The sequence below is a fragment of the Paramormyrops kingsleyae genome, chromosome 1, assembly GCF_048594095.1.
Source record: "Paramormyrops kingsleyae isolate MSU_618 chromosome 1, PKINGS_0.4, whole genome shotgun sequence".
Lineage (NCBI taxonomy): Eukaryota > Metazoa > Chordata > Actinopteri > Osteoglossiformes > Mormyridae > Paramormyrops > Paramormyrops kingsleyae.
This window is the reverse complement of record NC_132797.1, coordinates 25223634-25243310: the sequence shown is the minus strand read 5'-3', so window position 1 is coordinate 25243310 and position 19677 is coordinate 25223634. Positions and strand designations below refer to the sequence as shown.

The window sequence follows — 19677 nt, the reverse complement described above, 5'->3', positions numbered from 1 at the left end:
CTTGATAGTTTCAAATATTATTGATCTATTTTCCATAACCGCAAAATCAATGCTGCATCCTGGATCCACTCCCAGGAAACTGAGGGTATAAAGCATGACATACATACACTAATGGCAATTTAGAGGCAACAGTCCAATTAAAATGCATATATTTGGATAGTGGGCGGAAACCAGGCCCTCATTTCTATAGATATACAAGATGCAAACTCCACAACCCTGGGTACAGCTACTCAGCTAACCATCTAAAGCTGAATATTAGCTGTCCAGTGTAGGGTTACAGCATAGGGCACAAGGCAAATTCCTCATCACCCCACACACACACACTCAGCATGCAGTACTGAAACTCACTGAGCCACCAGGAATATTAACTAATATCCCATCACAGCTGATGAACCTTATCGGCTCATATGTTGACATGCAGTAGCATCTCATGGTCTAATTGCAAAACATTGCTTATGGGGCACCCTACCTTTACAGATTAGAAGATTTGGCAGATTCATTTGTCCACAACTAGGGAATTATACAGTACCAGAACAGAGAGACTTTCTAGCCCAAAGTGAAGGCAGGAGCTTTTTCAATACACTTCCCATCAGCAACAGAGAGACAGCATGCTTAAAGCCAGCACTGCAAGTCTTACCAACAGTTAGATATCCAGTCAAGTGGGGTGAAAGTTTATTAATCATTTAATAGTCTTATTTATCCAACATTTTTACATTTGAACTTTATCACTAGGTCTGCGGTATTAAGAACCTTCCAGAAGCCATTATACTTTAGATGCGACTGGTTACTAGTCACCCCCGTCTATGAGGTAGGTCTCCTCTGACACATAGGCATATTCCATTTGCCCCTGTTGCAATTATTTCTGCGGATGCAGATCATTAGTAAACTGTCAGAGACACTGGTTCGAAGAACATCTGGTCTGACTGGAATTGTCACAGCAGACCAAACTCAGTCTTCGAACATGTAGGGTGCTCCAGTTTTAAACGGCAAAGGGAAAAAAAAAAAATCAAAGTTGAAGTTTCTATAGTATAGGATATGTAGGCATGCAAATATGAACATCTCAAAATATGACTAGCCAAGGCATCTGATTTAATAGCAGTTCAGCCATTACTCCAGTTCCATTTCAATATAGTGTTTTGATTTATACTGGAAACTAATATAGACTTGTGTATGTACCAAATAAAAATATAAAGATGCACTTTAGTAACAAAAATGATTTGGGTTGTGGTCACGATAGATTCTGCACGCACCGATGACCAAAAACGATTTTACAAAACATTTTCCAAAATCTACCCTATACATCAGCATTCACACCTGGGAAAGTCCTTTAAAATATAAAAAAATTCCAAATGAAACTAATGAACACTGGCAGTGTTATAGTAGTACCACAGTAATTGACTACACATCCATGCTTCAAAAACTTTAAAGACATTTAGACCATCTCCACCTAGTACAATATAATTGAATAAATTAGAAAATTAGGTTAGTGCCAGAAACTGCAACTCTACTGCAAGATTACAGATGCGACTGAATATGTGTGTCTTTCATTCAAGAGAGGACAATTAAAATAATGAACATGGAAACTGAAAATAATGTAATCACACTAAAAAATGCACAGGAGTTCCTGCATTTAACAAAGTCTGAACATTTATTTGAAGTAATAGAAACACTTTCAAATTGCTTGGATGAAAACATTTTATAAAGTTCCTTACAATGAGAATGTAAAAAATGTTTTTTGTTTTTTTTTCTCAGTACCATTTAAGCAGGTAAATAAGGACAACACTGTGGGCAATGAAATGCATTTAGCAAAGTCTGAGATGAATACAGTGTTATTAATTAATACAATAATAAATACCCAGAAATGCATTTCTCCAGAACAAGCCATATATTTTTACAAGAAAAATAGACTATTTACAAAACTCAGTGCCCTGTTTTGGCACTGAATCAAAACCACATAAAAAAACACACACACACACACACACACACACACACACACACATAAAGGCAGAAGTAAATGTTAACATGGTGGTTAATTTCATGTTCTTCTAAGAATGTTTGTGGACGCCGTGGAATGTAACTGAACAGTACAGCTGGAGAAGTGCAAACCATAAGGTGGCGCTATGCCACCAAGCCACTATCACTAGTCAGAAATGAACTATACTTCAGCTAGTTAAGGGGGGCCTCATTATGTTATTGTGTTAGTGAAAATGATACAATTTTTTCACCCCCGAAATAAGGGGGGGGAAAACACATTAATAGAACGTGCATAAAACATATACATCTCAGAAATCACTCACTGGCACAGTCTATTATTTGGTTCTTACTTGTCACCAGTCAAAATATCTTGAATTTGGGGCTCAGTTCTATTTGATTTAGTGTAATTTTATGGAGAATCCGCCCCCCCCCCATATCTCCATTCCATTTGACAAAAGAATAATTACAAATATTTCTTTAAGCAATGGCTATTTTGATGATATTTTATAATTAATATATTAGAAATGTTTCAAATTTCCACGATTTATATAATAATTTTTAGTCATAAAATAATTTCTGTAATACAGATTAGAATTCTCTTTTTAAATGTACACAATTTTGTTACAAAAATTAGGATTACCTATTTATGTGTCTAATTTGACAGGCCCTTAGTTTTGAGTTGACAAATAGAGGACAGTTCCCAGTGCAGCAGCTAGCTGAGCCATATCAAGACTGTGGACTAAAGTCATCTCTCACCATAACAGGCACATTAAGTCAACTCTTATTATGAGAGCACATTTTAAGATTAAATAAATTAGAACAGAAGTGACAAATGATAAATAATCTAATTTCTTAAAATTATATTTTATCAGAGCCTACTTTTATTACTCATGTCTTTATCTACAGCGTCCAAAACTCCATGACATCACCCCTCACACACACTGCCCACCCCCCAAACCCTCCACCTCAACCCCAAGGACAATAAATGCTGAGGGCCAGGTAAGCAATCCGTACACTCCGATTTCTGGAGGCTTCCCAATATCGCAAATGCATTTCCAAATCTCTGACCACAGCGCTACTGGAATTTATTTTTCATTGAAAAATAAATTAAAAATACAAAATAAATTACATCTCCTCCAATACTCCTGAGACTTTACAGTTGTACTAGTCTTCCCTAAATGCCCACATGATTCACAACTCAGATTTGTAGGTCATAAATAATACGCTCTGTGTTCTATGTTGCGTAAACTATTAATTTCATTGACCCCAAAGAATAAGGCTGTTGGCCAAAGACAACATTTCGGCCCAATATCAGTTCAATTGTCAAAATTCTTGTGGGTAAAGTGCTAACTGAGTTAACTGAACTCATGCTTTAGACCAGTATTCCAGTCCATCAGAGCTGTGGAGAGCATTTTTTTCAGTTGAATTTACACTAGCTACTGCTTTGGCACATGTGACCCATAGATCAGTTTATCTTGATATTTAAAGAAATAATGCATTTTGTTCCAACATGCTTAACTCTCCACTGCTCAAGAGTACTGGAGTTTACAGACTCTGTACCAGGGCTGTGCATGGGTCCCAAATCGAGAACGTCAAAAGTGACTACTAAGATCTTCATGCCACTGCTGTGATTTTGCAGGCCAGAGATCCATTAGGTGCATCACATTTCGCGACCCATCCATAGCCACAAAGTGGCAGTTGCTTTTTAGGCCAAATGCTGCCAGAAGAAGCAGGCAAGGTCATTATCCCATAACCTACCCTTCCAATAACTTATGATCCCTGACTGAAGTTTTAATCACAAACTGATTAATGATAACGATATCCCTTTCACTGAAATATGAGTGGCAAAACAAGAGTTGGTTCACAGCAATCTTTAGACTGCTATAACCCAAATAAGTTTTATAAGTGTAAATGTGCATTCTTCGGGCAATTTTGCCAAATGCCAAAGCATTTCTGTTAAACCTTTAGTGATTCCGATACGGAGGACTTCATAGCTTCTTCCAACAACTGGTTGTCCGTAAAAGCCGTAGAGGGCTCTGGGATGGATTCAGACAGGCCTATCAGGGACTCCAGGAGGCAGGTGCCAGAGTCATTAACCTGGGGCAGGTTGGGGTAGTTGGGAAACTGAAACTGAAAATTGTCATCCAGATTCTCGTAGTCTTTCAGCGAGCCGTACATGGGGCTGTGCCGGAAGCTGGGAAAGCCTTCAAAGAACTCTAGGTCAGAACCTGAAGAGAGGCTAAGGTCCATTAAGCCGTTGGTGTGATCCAAGGATGGGAGAAGGGTACCAGGCACGGGGCCGGTCGATGGAGGCACACCGCCCTGGTTGGCGTTTTCATCCAGCATTTCGGAGATTGTCAGGACCCGATTGTCTGCACAGTCACTTGGTACGGCAGGTCTCATGCCATTTCCACTGAAGGATTCTGCGGCAACAAAACCTCCCGGTCCCTTAGGTGGCCGTCGTTGCTGCCACTGGCCGCTCTGCTGGTGTCCGTCGTTGCTAACGGGACAGTCCTCGTTGTCGGAGTCGCCGAAGCTGAGGATGCGCGCCAGTCCATCGTCATCCACATCTAGCGGTGGACGGGCTGGTCTTGGCGGCCCCCCCGTCTCCAAATCCTCGCTATGGCTCAGAGAGCTGGAAGAGGAGTCTGTCATGTCGCTGCTACAGCTGTTGTCTCCTGCTGCCGCTAGTTCGGGGCTGAAGTGGAATGAGGGGCTGACGGGGGGAGCATCATTGTCCTCTTCAACGGAGGACAAGCCCAGGGTGTCCACCTCACTGCTCTCCTCCTCCAGACGCTTCTCCAGCTCCAGCTTCATGATAGTGTGGATATAATGAGTCTGGACCCGGCCTGAATTAAACTCGATGCGGCCTTCGGTATTCCCACAGCCATCCTTGGTGCAGCCACAGGGGAAAGAGGAGTGGTCCATCTACAGGGCGGTAAAAACACACATGAAGAGGAACGTGCACAAGAACTTCCTGCAGGAGATCATCTAAAGATCATCTTGACTAATGCAGTCCAGAGATCATCACAGCCAATTAAATCCTGAGCTCAACTTTGGTATCGCAACTCAATTTTGTATAATCCGAGGACCCTAATCCTGGTTAGTCAACAGGTTTTCCTAGCTCTCTATACAGAATGAATAGCCATGGTTCTGAGAGGGAAAAGCTGTGGAGATCAAGCAACAAAGAAGAAACTGTGATCATGGGAGAAAGAGAGCTTTGGAAGCCATGGTGGCATTATGTTGCACTGTCAATCACCCAAATTGAGCTAACGAAGTAACCTTTCACCGGTGACTGACAGCACACAGCCAGTACCCATTGCGGCTTTTGAACAAGGATCCAGAGTTTACAAAGTGCTGATAATATTTAAAGCTAAAGTTAATGCATAACAGCATTAGCTTTAATGGTAAAGTCATAATACGTTAAATAAAATTAATTACTTGACATCCCCATTAACAAATCTTTGCCTATATTATTCTCAAAATTAATTTAATCAATGTGTTGACTTCGACTGCCCTGATATAACACTTGTAAGTGTTGAGTTTCCTTAAGGATTATGATGCGCAAGGTGGTCAGTTGAAGAAATACCTGGCACTTGATGCCTGCCAGGCTGCAGGTGCAGGTCTCGGGCTCACAGAAACCCTGGCAGTCGCAGCCACAGTCCTCCCGCGAGAGCCGGATGGCGTGAAGCTGTCGCTTCTCCTCACGGTCGATCTTCTTCACTCCGGCAGCCTTCAGCAGAGCGTGCCTCCTCTTGGATGGGTATGGCTGGAGGGACGAGCCATCCCCCAGGTCGACACCGCCGAGGTCGAGGTCCTCGTCCGAGATGTCATCCACTGTGAGCTTGCTGGCCTCTTCTGAATCCTGGGTGCCATTCTTTGTTAGCTGTGTGGTAGGCATGCAGAGACGCATTCAGTAGTGTTCGAGAAGGATTCATTTTTAACATTTGAACTTTTTTCCAGAAAAAAGATGGAACTGAGCAAGGAAGCAAGGATTTTATCCAAGAAGGTTGCATGAAATAAAGAATAAATAAAAAGCAACATTTTGTGGATGCAGAACAATTCTCAGACCTTGTGAAAGCCACTACTGACCGCACCTTTTAATTTCCCTTTTAATTGGAAATTCTGCATTTTCTTTTAAATTCCTAACCACTATTTGAAACAACAACAATAATAAATAATAATACTCTGCCATTTGCACAGATACTAGTACAAGTACAGATACTAAAGTTGCATCGATCTGATGTTCGAATCAGTATTGGCATAGATCCATGCCTCTTAGACGGAATGGATATCAACCATATGTAACCCATCCACGTCTGATAATTACTTAGTTTTCAGCAGTCTTGATTTGTCAACTTGTACAATAGCACAACAGCTCTTTCCCATTTTAGATACATTTTTAGCGGCATTCAAGCTGAACGCTAACACTGCCTCTCAGTTGTTTTACCACTTAGTGAGTGTGAGCGGTCACGTCAGTCTGCTGTGACATTATGCACATACCCTTTGCAGTAGGAGGATGAGCATGTATGTAAGAATATCAGAGGTGAGGGTGACGGTCTGGGAGTATTTTACTTTTTATTTGAAAAAACGACTAGCAGCAGTCTTTGAAAAAATAAAGTTTTGAGAGGTGGAAGTAGCGTTTAGTGGAAAATCGCATTAAACAAAGTGCAAACAATTGTGTGAGACAACGAAAGTAATATGAAAAAAGCAATAGATGATTTGGGAGTCACTAGTTTGGGCTGTTCTGCGCACTGGCTACAGTTTGTGATACACAGGGGGCTGCCAGCACAACTAAGTGCAAGTGACACTGTTGCTAGTGGGAGATAAATTGTGGGGCATTTAAAGCATTTGCTAATTGTGTATCCTCACTTGGCAGATATACAACTGTGGATGCCTCAAAAACGCTTAAAACAAGAGGTGGAACAGTACATTATGTATATTACCTGTAGCCTAATTAACTGGAACTGCGGGTCAAGGGCTTACGGGAATATGACTATTCTGCCGAGGCCAGGGTTCAAACCGATCATCTGATCACAGGAGCAGAGACTTGCCCCACTGAGCAACTCACTACCCCAGCCACTGTTATTATTTGTATCTGTGGAATCAACCAAGTGGGAACCAATAAAGCCACTAATCAGAGGCGCATTAAAAACTTGTTTATTCAGCGTGCACAAGTGTTGGTTTCAAAATCTCATTCCTACCAGCACAGCTAAAGACTTAAGGGATACATAACTCCAGTCCACGCAGTATCTTTATTTTTCTGCTTCTCTAAGACACTTTACTACAGTCAATGCAATACTGCAAAATTCAACTCACTTTTATAGACACGGACCATCAAGAATCAGAGCCACTTGTAACTTGTTTTGGCAAGTGACTGCCTCTTCAGAGGCACACGACAGTAACTACGACAGAACCTGGCCCGTGACCGAAAGTCACTGGACGGAACCCTGCTCTCATCATCTTGACTGAGGCTTAAAACCTTCAGGTTTAAATCAACAGACAAGAAGAGGAGCGTTTCCCAATCTGGTCCTCAGGGAGCCACAGACAGTCCACCAGGAGCTGGGAGGGAGCAAAAATGTGGACCGGCTGTAGGTCCCCAAGGACTCCCTGAAGTAGAGGACGAAGTCTTCCAAGCCTGGTTTGTTCAAAGCCTTCTAGACAGCTAAAAGGAAGGGAAGATGGTAAGAGGACAGTATGATTTACCTTCTGCCTCAGGCCCTCGAGCTTCTCCTCCTTCAACCTGTCCTTTATCTTCTCCCAGCGAAGGTGTCTCTGCTCCAGGGCGAACTCGGCGAGGGTGTACCTGTGACAGGCACTGTGCTCGCGTGCCATACCCAAGGTACATCCCCCGCGGCTGGGCACGCTGCTGAAGCCCTGGCAGCGCGGAAAGTAGTAGACGATCACCTGGTGGAACTGCACGGCGCCCTTCCGCGGCCGCTTGGCCTTCTTCAGGATGGACGTGGCTGCAGAGGGTTGAGAAGCAGGCCGTCAGTGCCCAACCCAACAGAAATAAAGTCAAGGTATTTGGATTACCTCTTTCTGCATGGTCACCATGACAACTTACATTTATTGTATTTTGTTTGAAGTACATCACATAGATACAGCCACTGCGGAGTGAACTAGACATAAGTGCGGATAGGCTGGGCTTCCAAAGAATTGCCAGACAAGTGTAAACAGCAGAGGAGCAAGAGCTGCACAACACTTTCCAGCAAAGCAAGAACCTAATGGTGAGAAGTACAACATCCAGAGCCTTTAGGGCACATGGAGAACACACGGGACAGGATGAGTCTTCAGGCATCCCCCCCCCCTCCCCCAAACTTTGTTTATTTGAGTTTAAACAATTGTACAATGCTGGGGTCTTGAGGTTTTCCTTGAAGGTGAGGAGGGAATACATCTTCCTGAAAAATGTTCCACTGATGACCAAACCTCAAAACATCAAATCCAGCAATTTGATAGGCCAAACAGAAACCCCGGTTATTAAGGCTGCAGCTACACAGCTGCTACCACTGCAGATCCATACGCAACCACTAGATGGGGTGTAATGCACGGGCAACCATGTAGCTCATCTCGATTCACATGCAAATGATGCAAATTTTCAAACCGCAGCGTAACCATATCTTCCAAACAATCATGGTTTAGAATAACTAGCAAATGAAATTCATAACTATTTGTCACTTAAGACAATCAAATTAAATCTGCAAATTTCTACTGCTATTACAGATAAATCCTGACGTGGCTTAATAAAAACAATGAATTTAACTAACTGAAGCTCTTTGTTATCCTGAGATCAAAAAATGACCTCCTCCAAAATGACCTCCTCCAAAATGACTACCAACACTGAATATCAGGAAAGGAAATTCAATAACTACCAAACAAATCCCATAAATTTACTGTAAGGCTGATATCACCCATCACCGTCCATGCAGGACACGATGACCCATTTTCTGATCCCATTACAGACATGTATCCTGCAGTCTCAGTCCAAGGTCTCAGATATCACCATTCAATCTAACCCCCCAACTTTTTTGGAACACTGTTCCTGTTTACCAGAGGGGCAGTGTGTGGCTCAGTAGCTCAGAACATTGCGATCAGAAGGTTGCCGGTTCAAATCCCAGGGTTGGAAGAGTGATGTCACTGTTGAGCCCTTGAGTGAGGCCCTTAACCCCTAATTGCTCTAGCTGTCTGACTGCTAAATAAATAAAAAGTAAATGCCATTAACAAGCTTAATCCTTTTGCCCTACAGTGGAAGCAAAGTAATTAAACTAAATCATACTAAAACTGCTTCTCTTAATAATAATAAAACAACAACAACAACCAAGGAAACTCCCTTTGTCCACCTTTGAGAATCTCTAGCAATCGACTCTCCAGGACATCAATCCTTATGATTCTGGCTAAAGCTGGCCCCTCCATGGTAATTCAAAAGACCGTCCAAAATTACACTGCACCAGAGACCCTCAGCAGGTGAACCTCCTCCCCCTGGTTACAGCAGTTGGGATGAGTTGTGCAGATCGCCTCTCCCCCCTTCGTCCCACGGGCCGCAGCTTGGCAGCAATCCCAACGCTGCTGATCAACCCACCGATTCCTGGAGGATGGAGTCTGGAGTGCGATCGCTTTCCAAGATGCCAGAAAAAACTTCAGGGAATGTCAGTTTACTATGAGAAAATGTTGCTGTTAATTAAGCTCTGACATCCTATCTAGTGTATTCAAATGGCCCATGCTCTAATGACCTGAAGCGGTTTATGCTACGTGAAATTCACATGTTGCATCTTGGGGGGAAAAAAAAAAAAAAAAAACACAACCTGTTAGCCTGACCAGCAGTATAGGGGAGGCTCTAACCCACCTCCAGGGGTGTAGCTAGAAATTCTGGGCTCCCTGGCAGAGTGACATTTTGTTCGCTCTAAATTTCAAATATTACGTATTACAGGATCCCTGTAAGATTCTGGGCCCTGAATCTGCTAGAGCATCCATGCCCCTTTCACAGCCCATATTGCATGTTATTGCAGGTGATCCTCAATAAGTTCTGTTGCATTCTTCATGCTCTGATGGTTCTTCATGCTCTGTCACCATGATGGACTGAAAATGACCACTCTCCTCATCTTACCTTTGCAGTGTTTCTATTAATCCATAAATTCCCCCCGAGTGTCCTCGAGTGTCCTTCCCTTCCTTGACACCTCCTTCCACATGCAGACACACACACACACACCTTGCCTCTATAGCCCTTCCAGTGCCTGCTAGTCCACCCGTCACCCTCTGCAGCACCTGTGCTGGGCACTCGCCCAGCTGGCTGCCCACGAGCCATTTGCTATTCCAGCTGGCACTCGGCCTGGGCTTGCCCACTGGCTGCCTGCCCTCCCCTCCTGGGAACTCCATAGCAGTTGCTCTTCCCTTCACCTCACCAGCAGAGGGCAGAATGGACCACTACAGCAGATACATTTTATAACCACACAGATTCTTTCTTTCTGCCGACAAGGCAATCACTGGTACTTTTTAGTACGCAATACTTTGGGGAGTGTGACTGAGCCCTATGATGCACTGGCATCTATTCCATGGTGTCCCCTGTGCTTCTTAGGACAGGCTCCAGGGTCATCTGACCAGGGGCGTATACAGGGGAGGGGCCACGGAGGCACTGGCCCCAGCTGAAAGCTCATTGGTCTCCGGAGTGCCCCCCCCCTCCATGACTCATCAATTCAAAACACATTACAAACTAATGATAAGGTTGGCCCCCTGTATGAATTATGACCCAGCTTATGCCCCCCACCTTAAAAAATCCAAAGGTTGTCCCTGCATCTAACCCTGTATTGGATAAGCAGTGGAAGATTGGTGGCAATACTTAACATTTAAGGCAGAGTGGCTTCACAATGTGTCGCACTGCTACAACTACTTTGATTTTCTCGTTCTCCTCGTCCCACAGTTCTGTATTATTTTCTGGACATTATCTTGGATATTTTCTTGGTCACCTACGAGAAAAGGCCGTCTCGTTTGGCAGTGCCGATACTCACTAGGAACGAGAGCCTCTGGGGAGCTGGGAGCACTAGGCCTCGAATCCAGGGTGTCAGAGTGGAAGCTCCCCCCATCGGAGTCCCACTCTGAGCAGGCTGGGGAGGAGAGTGACGAGGGCGAGGATGACGAGTAGCAGCGGTCCTCATCGACTTCGCTGAATTTTCTCTTCAAAGGGCCACTCATGGCGTTACTGGGAAATCTGTTAATAAGAAGGATGGAAAAGTTTTTTTTATAAAAAGAGGAACCCTGGGAAAAGCTAGCCTTTTGGCTAACTGGCATATTTACAGCAATGTAATCAGTACGCATTGTCCCTAACAAATAAGCCAATAAACAAGCACAAACTACTTCAGTGAAGACACTAACAATATGTGCTGTAATAGAAGACAACAGTCAAATATATATCAATAAAACAGATATATTACACAAACAAAGACCAAACCTATGAGCAAACTTCCAAAATCACTCAAGTCAATATTTTCGACTGCCAATGGCATAAACCAGGCTCTCTCATCAGATCATCATACGTTCAAGTATTGGGAACCAAAATTCACTCAGTCCACGTGTAATCTGACAAAGTTGTTGTTACATTCCCAAAACTCACTGAATCCATACAAATGGGATTTACTTGCAAACTTACCCCATGGACCGAGTGAGCTTTTGCTCTTCAGTTGTCATATACTAACTGCAAAGAATGTTGACTTTTCTGAATCTATACACAACACACAGTCTTGTTAAACAAAACTGACCTTTTACATTCATATAGTTAGAATCTTTTTTTTAGCCACCAAAGTACTTCTACATATGAGGAATTACTTAGGGGTGTTGTGCAAAACAATCAAGGACAATCAACACAGATCAACATAAGTTATATATATATAAATTATATGCATAATCAGTATAAATGTGTGCTGTGAATCCTGTTGAGTCAGTCATTCATTATCTGATGAAATGTTTCCCAGTGGCTCCTTCCCGAACTTCCTTCTGACGCAGACGCGACAGCGCGGGGCTCCGTGCCTGACGTGAGCTCACTGAGAACACTCGGTTCCAGTGCACGTTGCCCTAATGAGTAAACACATCGCAGCCGTTATGTAACAGCTGAGCCCCGCCACGCTCACACGTGAAGGGAAGCTGCTGGCCTGGCGTAAACATTCTTTCAACACACCCTGCCCACCGACCCTGCCTACCGACCCTTGCCCAGCCCCACACCCAAACACACCATTATAATGTGTGCATGCAAACTACCCAGCAGTCAGATGAATTCTATATTTAACGGAACACTATTACCTCTAAAACAGTTACAATGTAACACTTGCACCTTACACATGCACAACACACTTTATTTGAGCAATGCTGCATTTTTCCCCCACTCTAGTTTTTCTCTTGCTGTTCCTAATTTATTATACAATTATATCATCTTTTTTCCCTTTATTTTCTTATTGTCATTTCCATTTGCATGTGAAAAAACATATCTAAACTTTGCATGTGACAAAAATCCTTCATTGGGTTCTACATCCTTTTTTCACTAGCTAGAGGTTGTATTTCTCTGGCAGGGAAATGACACTTATTTTTAACTAACAAACAGCAGCAGAAATAATAATAACCTGTGAAATGAGTGCATGTCTGATAAATGACACCAGGTTGCAAAAGGAGCCCCTCCCCCATCGCCCGGTCCCCCCCAGGGAGCCACACAGGCAGCCCGTCTTCTTCCCACTGACCTTTGATATAATCCATCCGCTCCTGGCTGGCACTGGCTCTTTCACACGCCACACGTGTGTCGATGTGCCGCAGATGCGGACTTTACTGCTCCCGCCGACACATGGACCGGTTTACACAGTCTGGGGGGCGGGGGGGGCACTGGCTTTACATTTGCTCAGATTTCCTCAAGCAAACACCACCCCCAGGGAAAAAGAAAGGCGTAGTAGCCACGGACACTCCTAGCCCCCCCCCCCCATTCCGCCAGCTCTCCGAGAAGCGACAGAGCGTGCCCCCCCCCCCGGAGCTCCCAGGTGGCGTACTCGCCGCTGGCCGCGTTTCGCTGACCCCGTCACTCAGATAAGACGCCAAGGCTTATTTGCATAGAACAGCGAGAACTGAGGGTGCCGGACTTTCAGCAAAGCACTGGAAATTCTCTCATTTCATGCATGCAATAAGATGCAACTAAAAACCCTTTAAATTTCAAGATAATTCATATCCAACCTCCAGCACCAAATTTCAGCAAATTACCGTAAACATTTGTGTCCCTTAATGTTACAGATGCTAACAAATGTTCAGCACAGGTTACGTTAATGACTTTAGTGACAATATACCCAGTTCACTTAACTAGCCTTGTCAGCTTTCCCTAGGTCGAATAAGGCCAGATAATCGGAGATAAAATGTAATGATGTCATTAATAACATTATAATTAGCACACGATTAGATCGTGCACATTCACATTTTCCTTAGGGGCCTTATCGTAATTCCAGTACACATGGACATAGCGGCCATTTCCACACATACTGGAGTCATGTGACACACAGCTTCCATTCAGGTGCACATCCTTCATTTTCTTCTAGCTTGATAGAGAGGGCCATTGACGTTCAGTATCTCCCCCCCCTCACTGGAGGTGAATGGGGAGACCCAGCTAAGCAGAAATGTTATAATCAAGCCCTAGATGAGGCAGGGTCTGTGGGGGTTATCACAGTAGTAGGTCGTTATCTTTTGGCCAGGAACCACTTGACAAATTGATTTGTTAACTCAGCATGATGGGCAGAATCAATTGGGGGGGGGGGGGGGTAATCTGCTTGGGCCAGACCAAAACCCACATGCCTTTTGTGGTTTAGTGTACCAATTCTGGAAAGAATAAGGAAAATATGCGTTTTCGTAGGGCAATAATACAGCAGGTTGGTGTGGGTGAATGCCTCGGGGGGTGGAATTTGCCTTCTCACTCTTTGCCCATGACATGTAGAGTTTCCAGTGCAAGATAAAGCGGCCAGAGAGAAAGGTCCCCCCCCCCTCCTCAGCACCACCACCCATTCCCATCCTGTCATTTTATGAATTATGTATTCGTAGCGTTCCATCAACAGCCACACCGGGCAGATTGGGAGGCGTCTGAAGGACTGTTCAAAAATCCGTACTGACAGGGTTTAGGAAATAGACCTTAATGTGGTGAAGGGGGGGCTGAGCCCACAATGAAAGCAACAAATCAGTGACCCATCGAACAGAAACAAGCTGTAGTGTAAGATCAGGCCACTGAACAGAGACATTCAGTAATCAAATCATGAAAACCACAGGGGAAAAAGCCTAGGAAATGATATCAACGAAACATGATATACACGACTAAAATTGCAACATTTCTCCATCTACACTTTCTAATCTGAAAATAATTTTTATAATTGATATAAATGTTAAAAGAGTTCTATGTTCCATTTAACTTGTAATAAGATTTGAGGCAGTAAGAGACGGGAAACGGAACCTCTGTAACACTAGCCCTAGACTAAATCATACAAACTGACATCCTGGAGAGACGCAAACGGCCGTGAACTGCTAGGGCAAGATTTGCATGGCAGACAGAGCCATCATGGGGGGGGGGGGCAATTAAATCGCACGCGAGAGCAGCATCATATTACCATGGGAGCTACTGGGACATGCAGTTCTCCTCTTTTTTTGTCTGACAATGTGCCTCTTTTAATGGATGGGTGAGTGAAATCCATGACCCATAATTATCACATTACCTGAATAGCTCCCTTTAACCCAGAATCTGTCCCCTGTACACTGGGAACAATCAGCCAATCGGGACTCCACTCTGCTCCAAGTGCACCACAACTCAACGAGTGCCTTAAAGTCAGGTTAAAGAAAACTAGGGTCCAACCTATAACACTAAATGTTTCTCACAACCATTTAAGGATTATCAAAGAATCAGCACGCAATGTCAAACCACTTAGCTGGTGGCCTGTTACACTGAACAACGATCCTTTAGCAAGCTAACTAAAAGCCATTTATTTTAAAAACCGAAAACTTTCCTGGCTCACTTCTGCTAGGATACGGGGATTTACTTTTTTAAACTTGGCCTCAACCTGTTTTATACGGGTGGTGGTGGTGGTGGTGGTGGGGGGGGGGGGGGGGGGGGGCTTATACAAATAATAAAATGACTCAGATCTATGGGAATTCCTTTCAGGCGCCCACTGTTTTTGGTCGAGCACAAATAATTTTTCACCCAGATGAGTTTCAGCCCCCTTAAAAAGGCGTTCGGATTCCTCGCTCCTGCGAATCACAAACTGAAATGCAAATCGACTCCAGGCTCCTCCAGTCAGCTTCAGAATTAAAACATGATAAATGCGATTCTGTACACCGTAATACACATTTAAAAAGAAAAACAGTAACACCACAGGTAACGACTAAAGGAAAATTCAGAAAAACACTGACTGTTTAAAAAAAAAAAAAAAAAAAACAGAAATCCAGGGAAATCTCAGCACATATCCCATCACATCCCAATAGCACATGGCAAAGAGCCCCAAATGCCGAACCCACCAGGGCCCGGAGGGCCGTACAGACGACTAATTAAGATGTCCGACGCCGACCGAAACCGCCGTTTGCCCCCTCGATGGCGTTTAAATGCCAGATGCTTCCCTTTTCAGCGCGATCAGTCCGCCTCCATTCAAACAGACGCCAGGCATGAAAGTAAAGCTGCAGCCGAGGCCCCCCTCCCGCTTTGTGCTATAACAAACAAGGAGACACTCTCTGGAGAGAAAGGAAGAAAGAAAGTATTTATTGTGTGGGTGTGTATGTGGAGGGGGCGGCGGCAATGGCGTAAGGGAGAGTTTGAGACTGGGGGTGGGGGCACACAACTTAATTTAAATACAACACTCTTTATGGAGAGGATGAATGAAGCCAAATTAAATATTGCCCCCCCCCCCCCCTGTTCCTACGTCTCTGGTCGGGGGGAGAGACTTTTCATCAGGTGCATCACTGCTCATGTCCTCAGTCCAAGGCAATTTTTTTCAAGGTAAAACTGCCTAAAATAAATTATAATTAACCCCCCGCTAGCAAAAATGCACTGTTCTTTACGGGGTGATAAATATTGCCAATCCCTCCTACTTTGTGAAGGGGAGGGGTCAGTAAAACATGTCCCTTGGGGGGGGGGACTCCGCCATCATCATTCCTGGATGTTAAGAACTGTGCCAGGCAATTAGAAAGACAGTAAGATATAGCGCTAGTAAAACGAGACTTGGCACTTTATTTCAGGACAGCCGCTTCGCTCCGTTCCTTCTGTGAATTCCTGTACGGACTAGAGCTGCCCGACCAGGCTCCGACTGTGAACACTCCAGAAGTAGCACACTGTGGCCTGACTGGCCAATACGTGATAGTTAACCCCCCGCCCCTACAAAAAAAACCTCGAACATTATACTGTTTAATCGTCTTCACAAAGAGAGGTTCGCAGTACATCAGCACGATATCCGGTGCACATTACCCACCCCCACCACATTCTAATGGTTTCCTCAAGTCATTATATAGGATGACCAGTGCAGAGCAAAAATATAGCATTACACTCTGCGAGAAACTGTATCGCAGCTCAATCTCCGTTTGTCACTATGGAAAACCAGCTGCCAAGGGTACAGAAGTGAAACACGACACAAGTGTCACAGGTCGCGAGGTCGACATTACGCTGCTGAAATCCCCCTTAATGCCAGAAACAAAATATTTGGATAAGGGAAGAAACCCAGAGATTTCAAGGAATATGATCGCTCTGGGAAAAAGAAAATCGATTACACTCTGAGCAATCCCTTGGACACTTTAGGACACCGGTGGCAAATGCTTATCTGTGTTTGAACTTAGTACCTATTATTGTGCAGGCAGAACAAAAATGTAATCCTCACAAAAACGAAACCAAACACATACATTATTAATAAAATTGGTATTCTGGCTGTAGTATCCTAAGCCATTCCTGGAGGCCTACGTAACCATCTTTCTAGACTTTACTCAAAATACATTAAGATTAAAAATGTTAAGTTAAAATGCATAAATGCAAATATTTTTATCTTCACGTCTCACGTTTGATGTAGCTAAAGACAGTCTTACCGTTCGAAACGAAAGGTCCGTAGAAGTTCCTGTTTATAAATAAGTAAATATGTAACTTGTGCTTGATTTGTATCTTACACGTCCGAAATACAAAACGCAAACAAGCTTCGGCGATTGAAAACTAATCAGGTGTTTTTCACTAAAGACACTAAACATTGTTTTGGTTGCGTTTTGGACATTTAAGCTGTCAAAATAATAGCAGCCCCTTTCTGCAAACTCAGTGTAAACTTCTATGCAAAACTAGCGTGATATTACTATTTGTGTGGGCGACAGTCTCATCAACCGTCACTTAGATCGGTCACTTCAGAGCAAACAATTGTAAATCAATCACAAGGCGAAGAATGTGATCGTTGTCCATTGCAAAAGTCATTTTTGTTTAGAATTCCAAACGCTTTAGGAATTTAATCATAATTACGTCCGTTACATGCATAGATGGAGATATATACCACGGCCAGGTCATGGGTAATAAAAACGGGTTGTGTTTAATCCGTGGTTTTCTGAGGAGGAAAAAAAAGCATGCAGAGGTCTCCAAAACCAAGCGGGGGCTGCACATTACAGGGAATGCGATAGTCCTCTAACAAAAATTAATCACAAGCAGCGAATGACGGGGAGCCTATGGAGACTCGGCGAAACGGTGGTCATGCCTTCCCATTGATCACGAGAGCCGCTTCCATACTCCCTTATTATCGAAACCCACTCCACACACACACACGTTTTTTCACCTTCTTAAGACGCGATCAATCGGTACTTCTACATCACCTTCAAAGGCAACATACAATTGGTGTTTACAGTGAATGGTTTTAGCGGTCGGATAATCTTAGATACAAACAATAGATATCACTTAGTCACTATGTAAAAACACCGGGCGCCACAAACGAATTCGTATCATTGTATCAAAATAGCTGCACATATCGTGATGCCGGGCGTCAGATCACGCAGTGCTCCTCCTATTGCTAGGGCAGCACGATCCCTCGACTGCTGACCTCTTCACCCCTGGTGATTAATGCTAATTACAATTACAACACTGTCCCGCTAAATGCCGACCTCAATCAGCTGTGCCGTGCTGCTCCAAGAATTGCCAGGTGTAACAAGAGCCCATAAGGAAAGCGAACAATAAATCAGTTTATTGCACACACGGGGCACATCGTAGTATTGACCATTAAAACATTACAATACCGAAACAATGTTAAACACAGAATGCTTTTTAAAACGAATCAGGGCTAACAATAACAAACGGTCAAATGTTGAATACAAACTATTGTAGAGACTGCATTTTTTCTGCTTCATTGCAATGTTGCAAATACAACATAAATCACGTTTACTGCTAGTTAACGTAATGAGACAACGAGTTACAAATGTAATAATCTAACGTCTAAATGGGTTTTAAAAAATCTAAGTGATAAAATAACCTCAAAATGCAAACGGTGTGCAATAAAATTCAATCGGTATTCGCGCTTGTCAGACTTCCAGTACATAGTAATACATATAAAAAGTTAAAACAGATCTCAGTCTTATCGACAAATCCAAACTTCCGAAAAACAATTATCCAACCCTCCAGACACAGAGCGAAGAACCGCTCCAACTACCTGGCCGATGGCCAACAGGAGTAGAGAAAAATTAACGCGTAACATTGAGGCAACTCGTATAACGCAAATTACTTACTAGGAGTTTGGGCACCCGTTCACCATTAGTGGGGAAAAGGGGCAATAGATCCGACACAAAAGTGCGTAAGAATAGGTCCACAGAATACGTCCCCCTTTGCACCGACTGCTGACTTTTGCTCCTGCTTATTGTATGAGATCTGCAGCAGCTGAAACGCTCCCTTGTCTGATCCAGCCTGCTCGGGATCGTATCCTTTTTCGTCAGTGGAAAACTCCCTTCTGGCGTCTGACGCAGGCGATGACGGAGAGAGAGAGGGAGAGAGAGAGAGTGAGAGGGAGAGAGAGAGAGAGAGAGACCTGCCCACACGGCTTCCTGCCTTGCCAAGCTCTGGTCCGGGCGCAGACGCATCCTGACAGCCGATCCCCTTCATTATCTCCCCTACCCTTGCCCGAGGGAGTATGTAAACAGTGCTTGAATACGGTTTTTAAAAGAAAGTGAAAAGAAAGTACTTGATAACCTGACAAGGGAGGCCAGAGAAACAAAAAAGGTGTATGAACGACATAGTACACCGTAACCCAGTCAAATACTAGAACATATTGTTAACTTAAAAGTTAACCAGAATCATGTGGGCCAGTGTTTGTGAGCATGTGTAAAGATGTAAAGATAGAAGTGTGCACCGCTTTGTGACAGATACAGTGCAGCATTTTAAAGTGTTAATCAGATCTGTTGTTTCTTTATAAGTCCTCAGAAATGCGGCCGGTTGCTTTTGGTCCATTTCTGTGCTGCGGCTCACTTTTGGCATTGTCACCAGGTGACACATCTCACTCACACGGCAGCCTGCGTCCAGTGAGTCATGGTTAGCTCCGGTGCCTCCTAGGTGGTAGGCGGTCCTTTTAATACCACGGGGCTATATCACGGCAGCAGGTTATGTAAGATCACCAGGAAAAGGCACTTTTTGGGGGGTGGGGGGCAGCAAGGGTTCACAGTGACCAAGAGGCATCTGACCAATGCTGTCTCTAAAATATCCGGAGGGGGACTAAGAAG

The 19677-nt window shown here is 43.8% G+C and overlaps 1 protein-coding gene across 1 annotated transcript; it reads right to left on the bottom strand.

Annotated features, from left to right (window-relative positions):
- Positions 1–1629: 1629 nt before the first annotated feature.
- On the bottom strand, positions 1630–18922 carry csrnp1b (cysteine-serine-rich nuclear protein 1b). The gene is made up of 5 exons (XM_023800280.2): positions 18694–18922; positions 10977–11176; positions 7681–7940; positions 5564–5860; positions 1630–4902 (listed from the first exon to the last, which is right to left on the bottom strand). The coding sequence occupies exons 2-5, from the start codon at positions 11158–11160 to the stop codon at positions 3931–3933; spliced, it is 1713 nt and encodes a 570-aa protein (XP_023656048.1). The 5' UTR covers positions 11161–11176; positions 18694–18922; the 3' UTR covers positions 1630–3930.
- Between the last annotated feature and the right edge of the window lie 755 nt (positions 18923–19677).

Coding starts and splice junctions, on each gene's coding strand:
- csrnp1b (XM_023800280.2), bottom strand. CDS start 11,160: ATGAGTGGCCCTTTGAAGAGAAAATTCAGCGAAGTCGATGAGGACCGC. Junction 7,941..10,976: donor CCCAGAGGCTCTCGTTCCTA/GTGAGTATCGGC, acceptor AACCCTCTGCAG/CCACGTCCATCCTGAAGAAG. Junction 5,861..7,680: donor TCGAGGGCCTGAGGCAGAAG/GTAAATCATACT, acceptor CCTACCACACAG/CTAACAAAGAATGGCACCCA.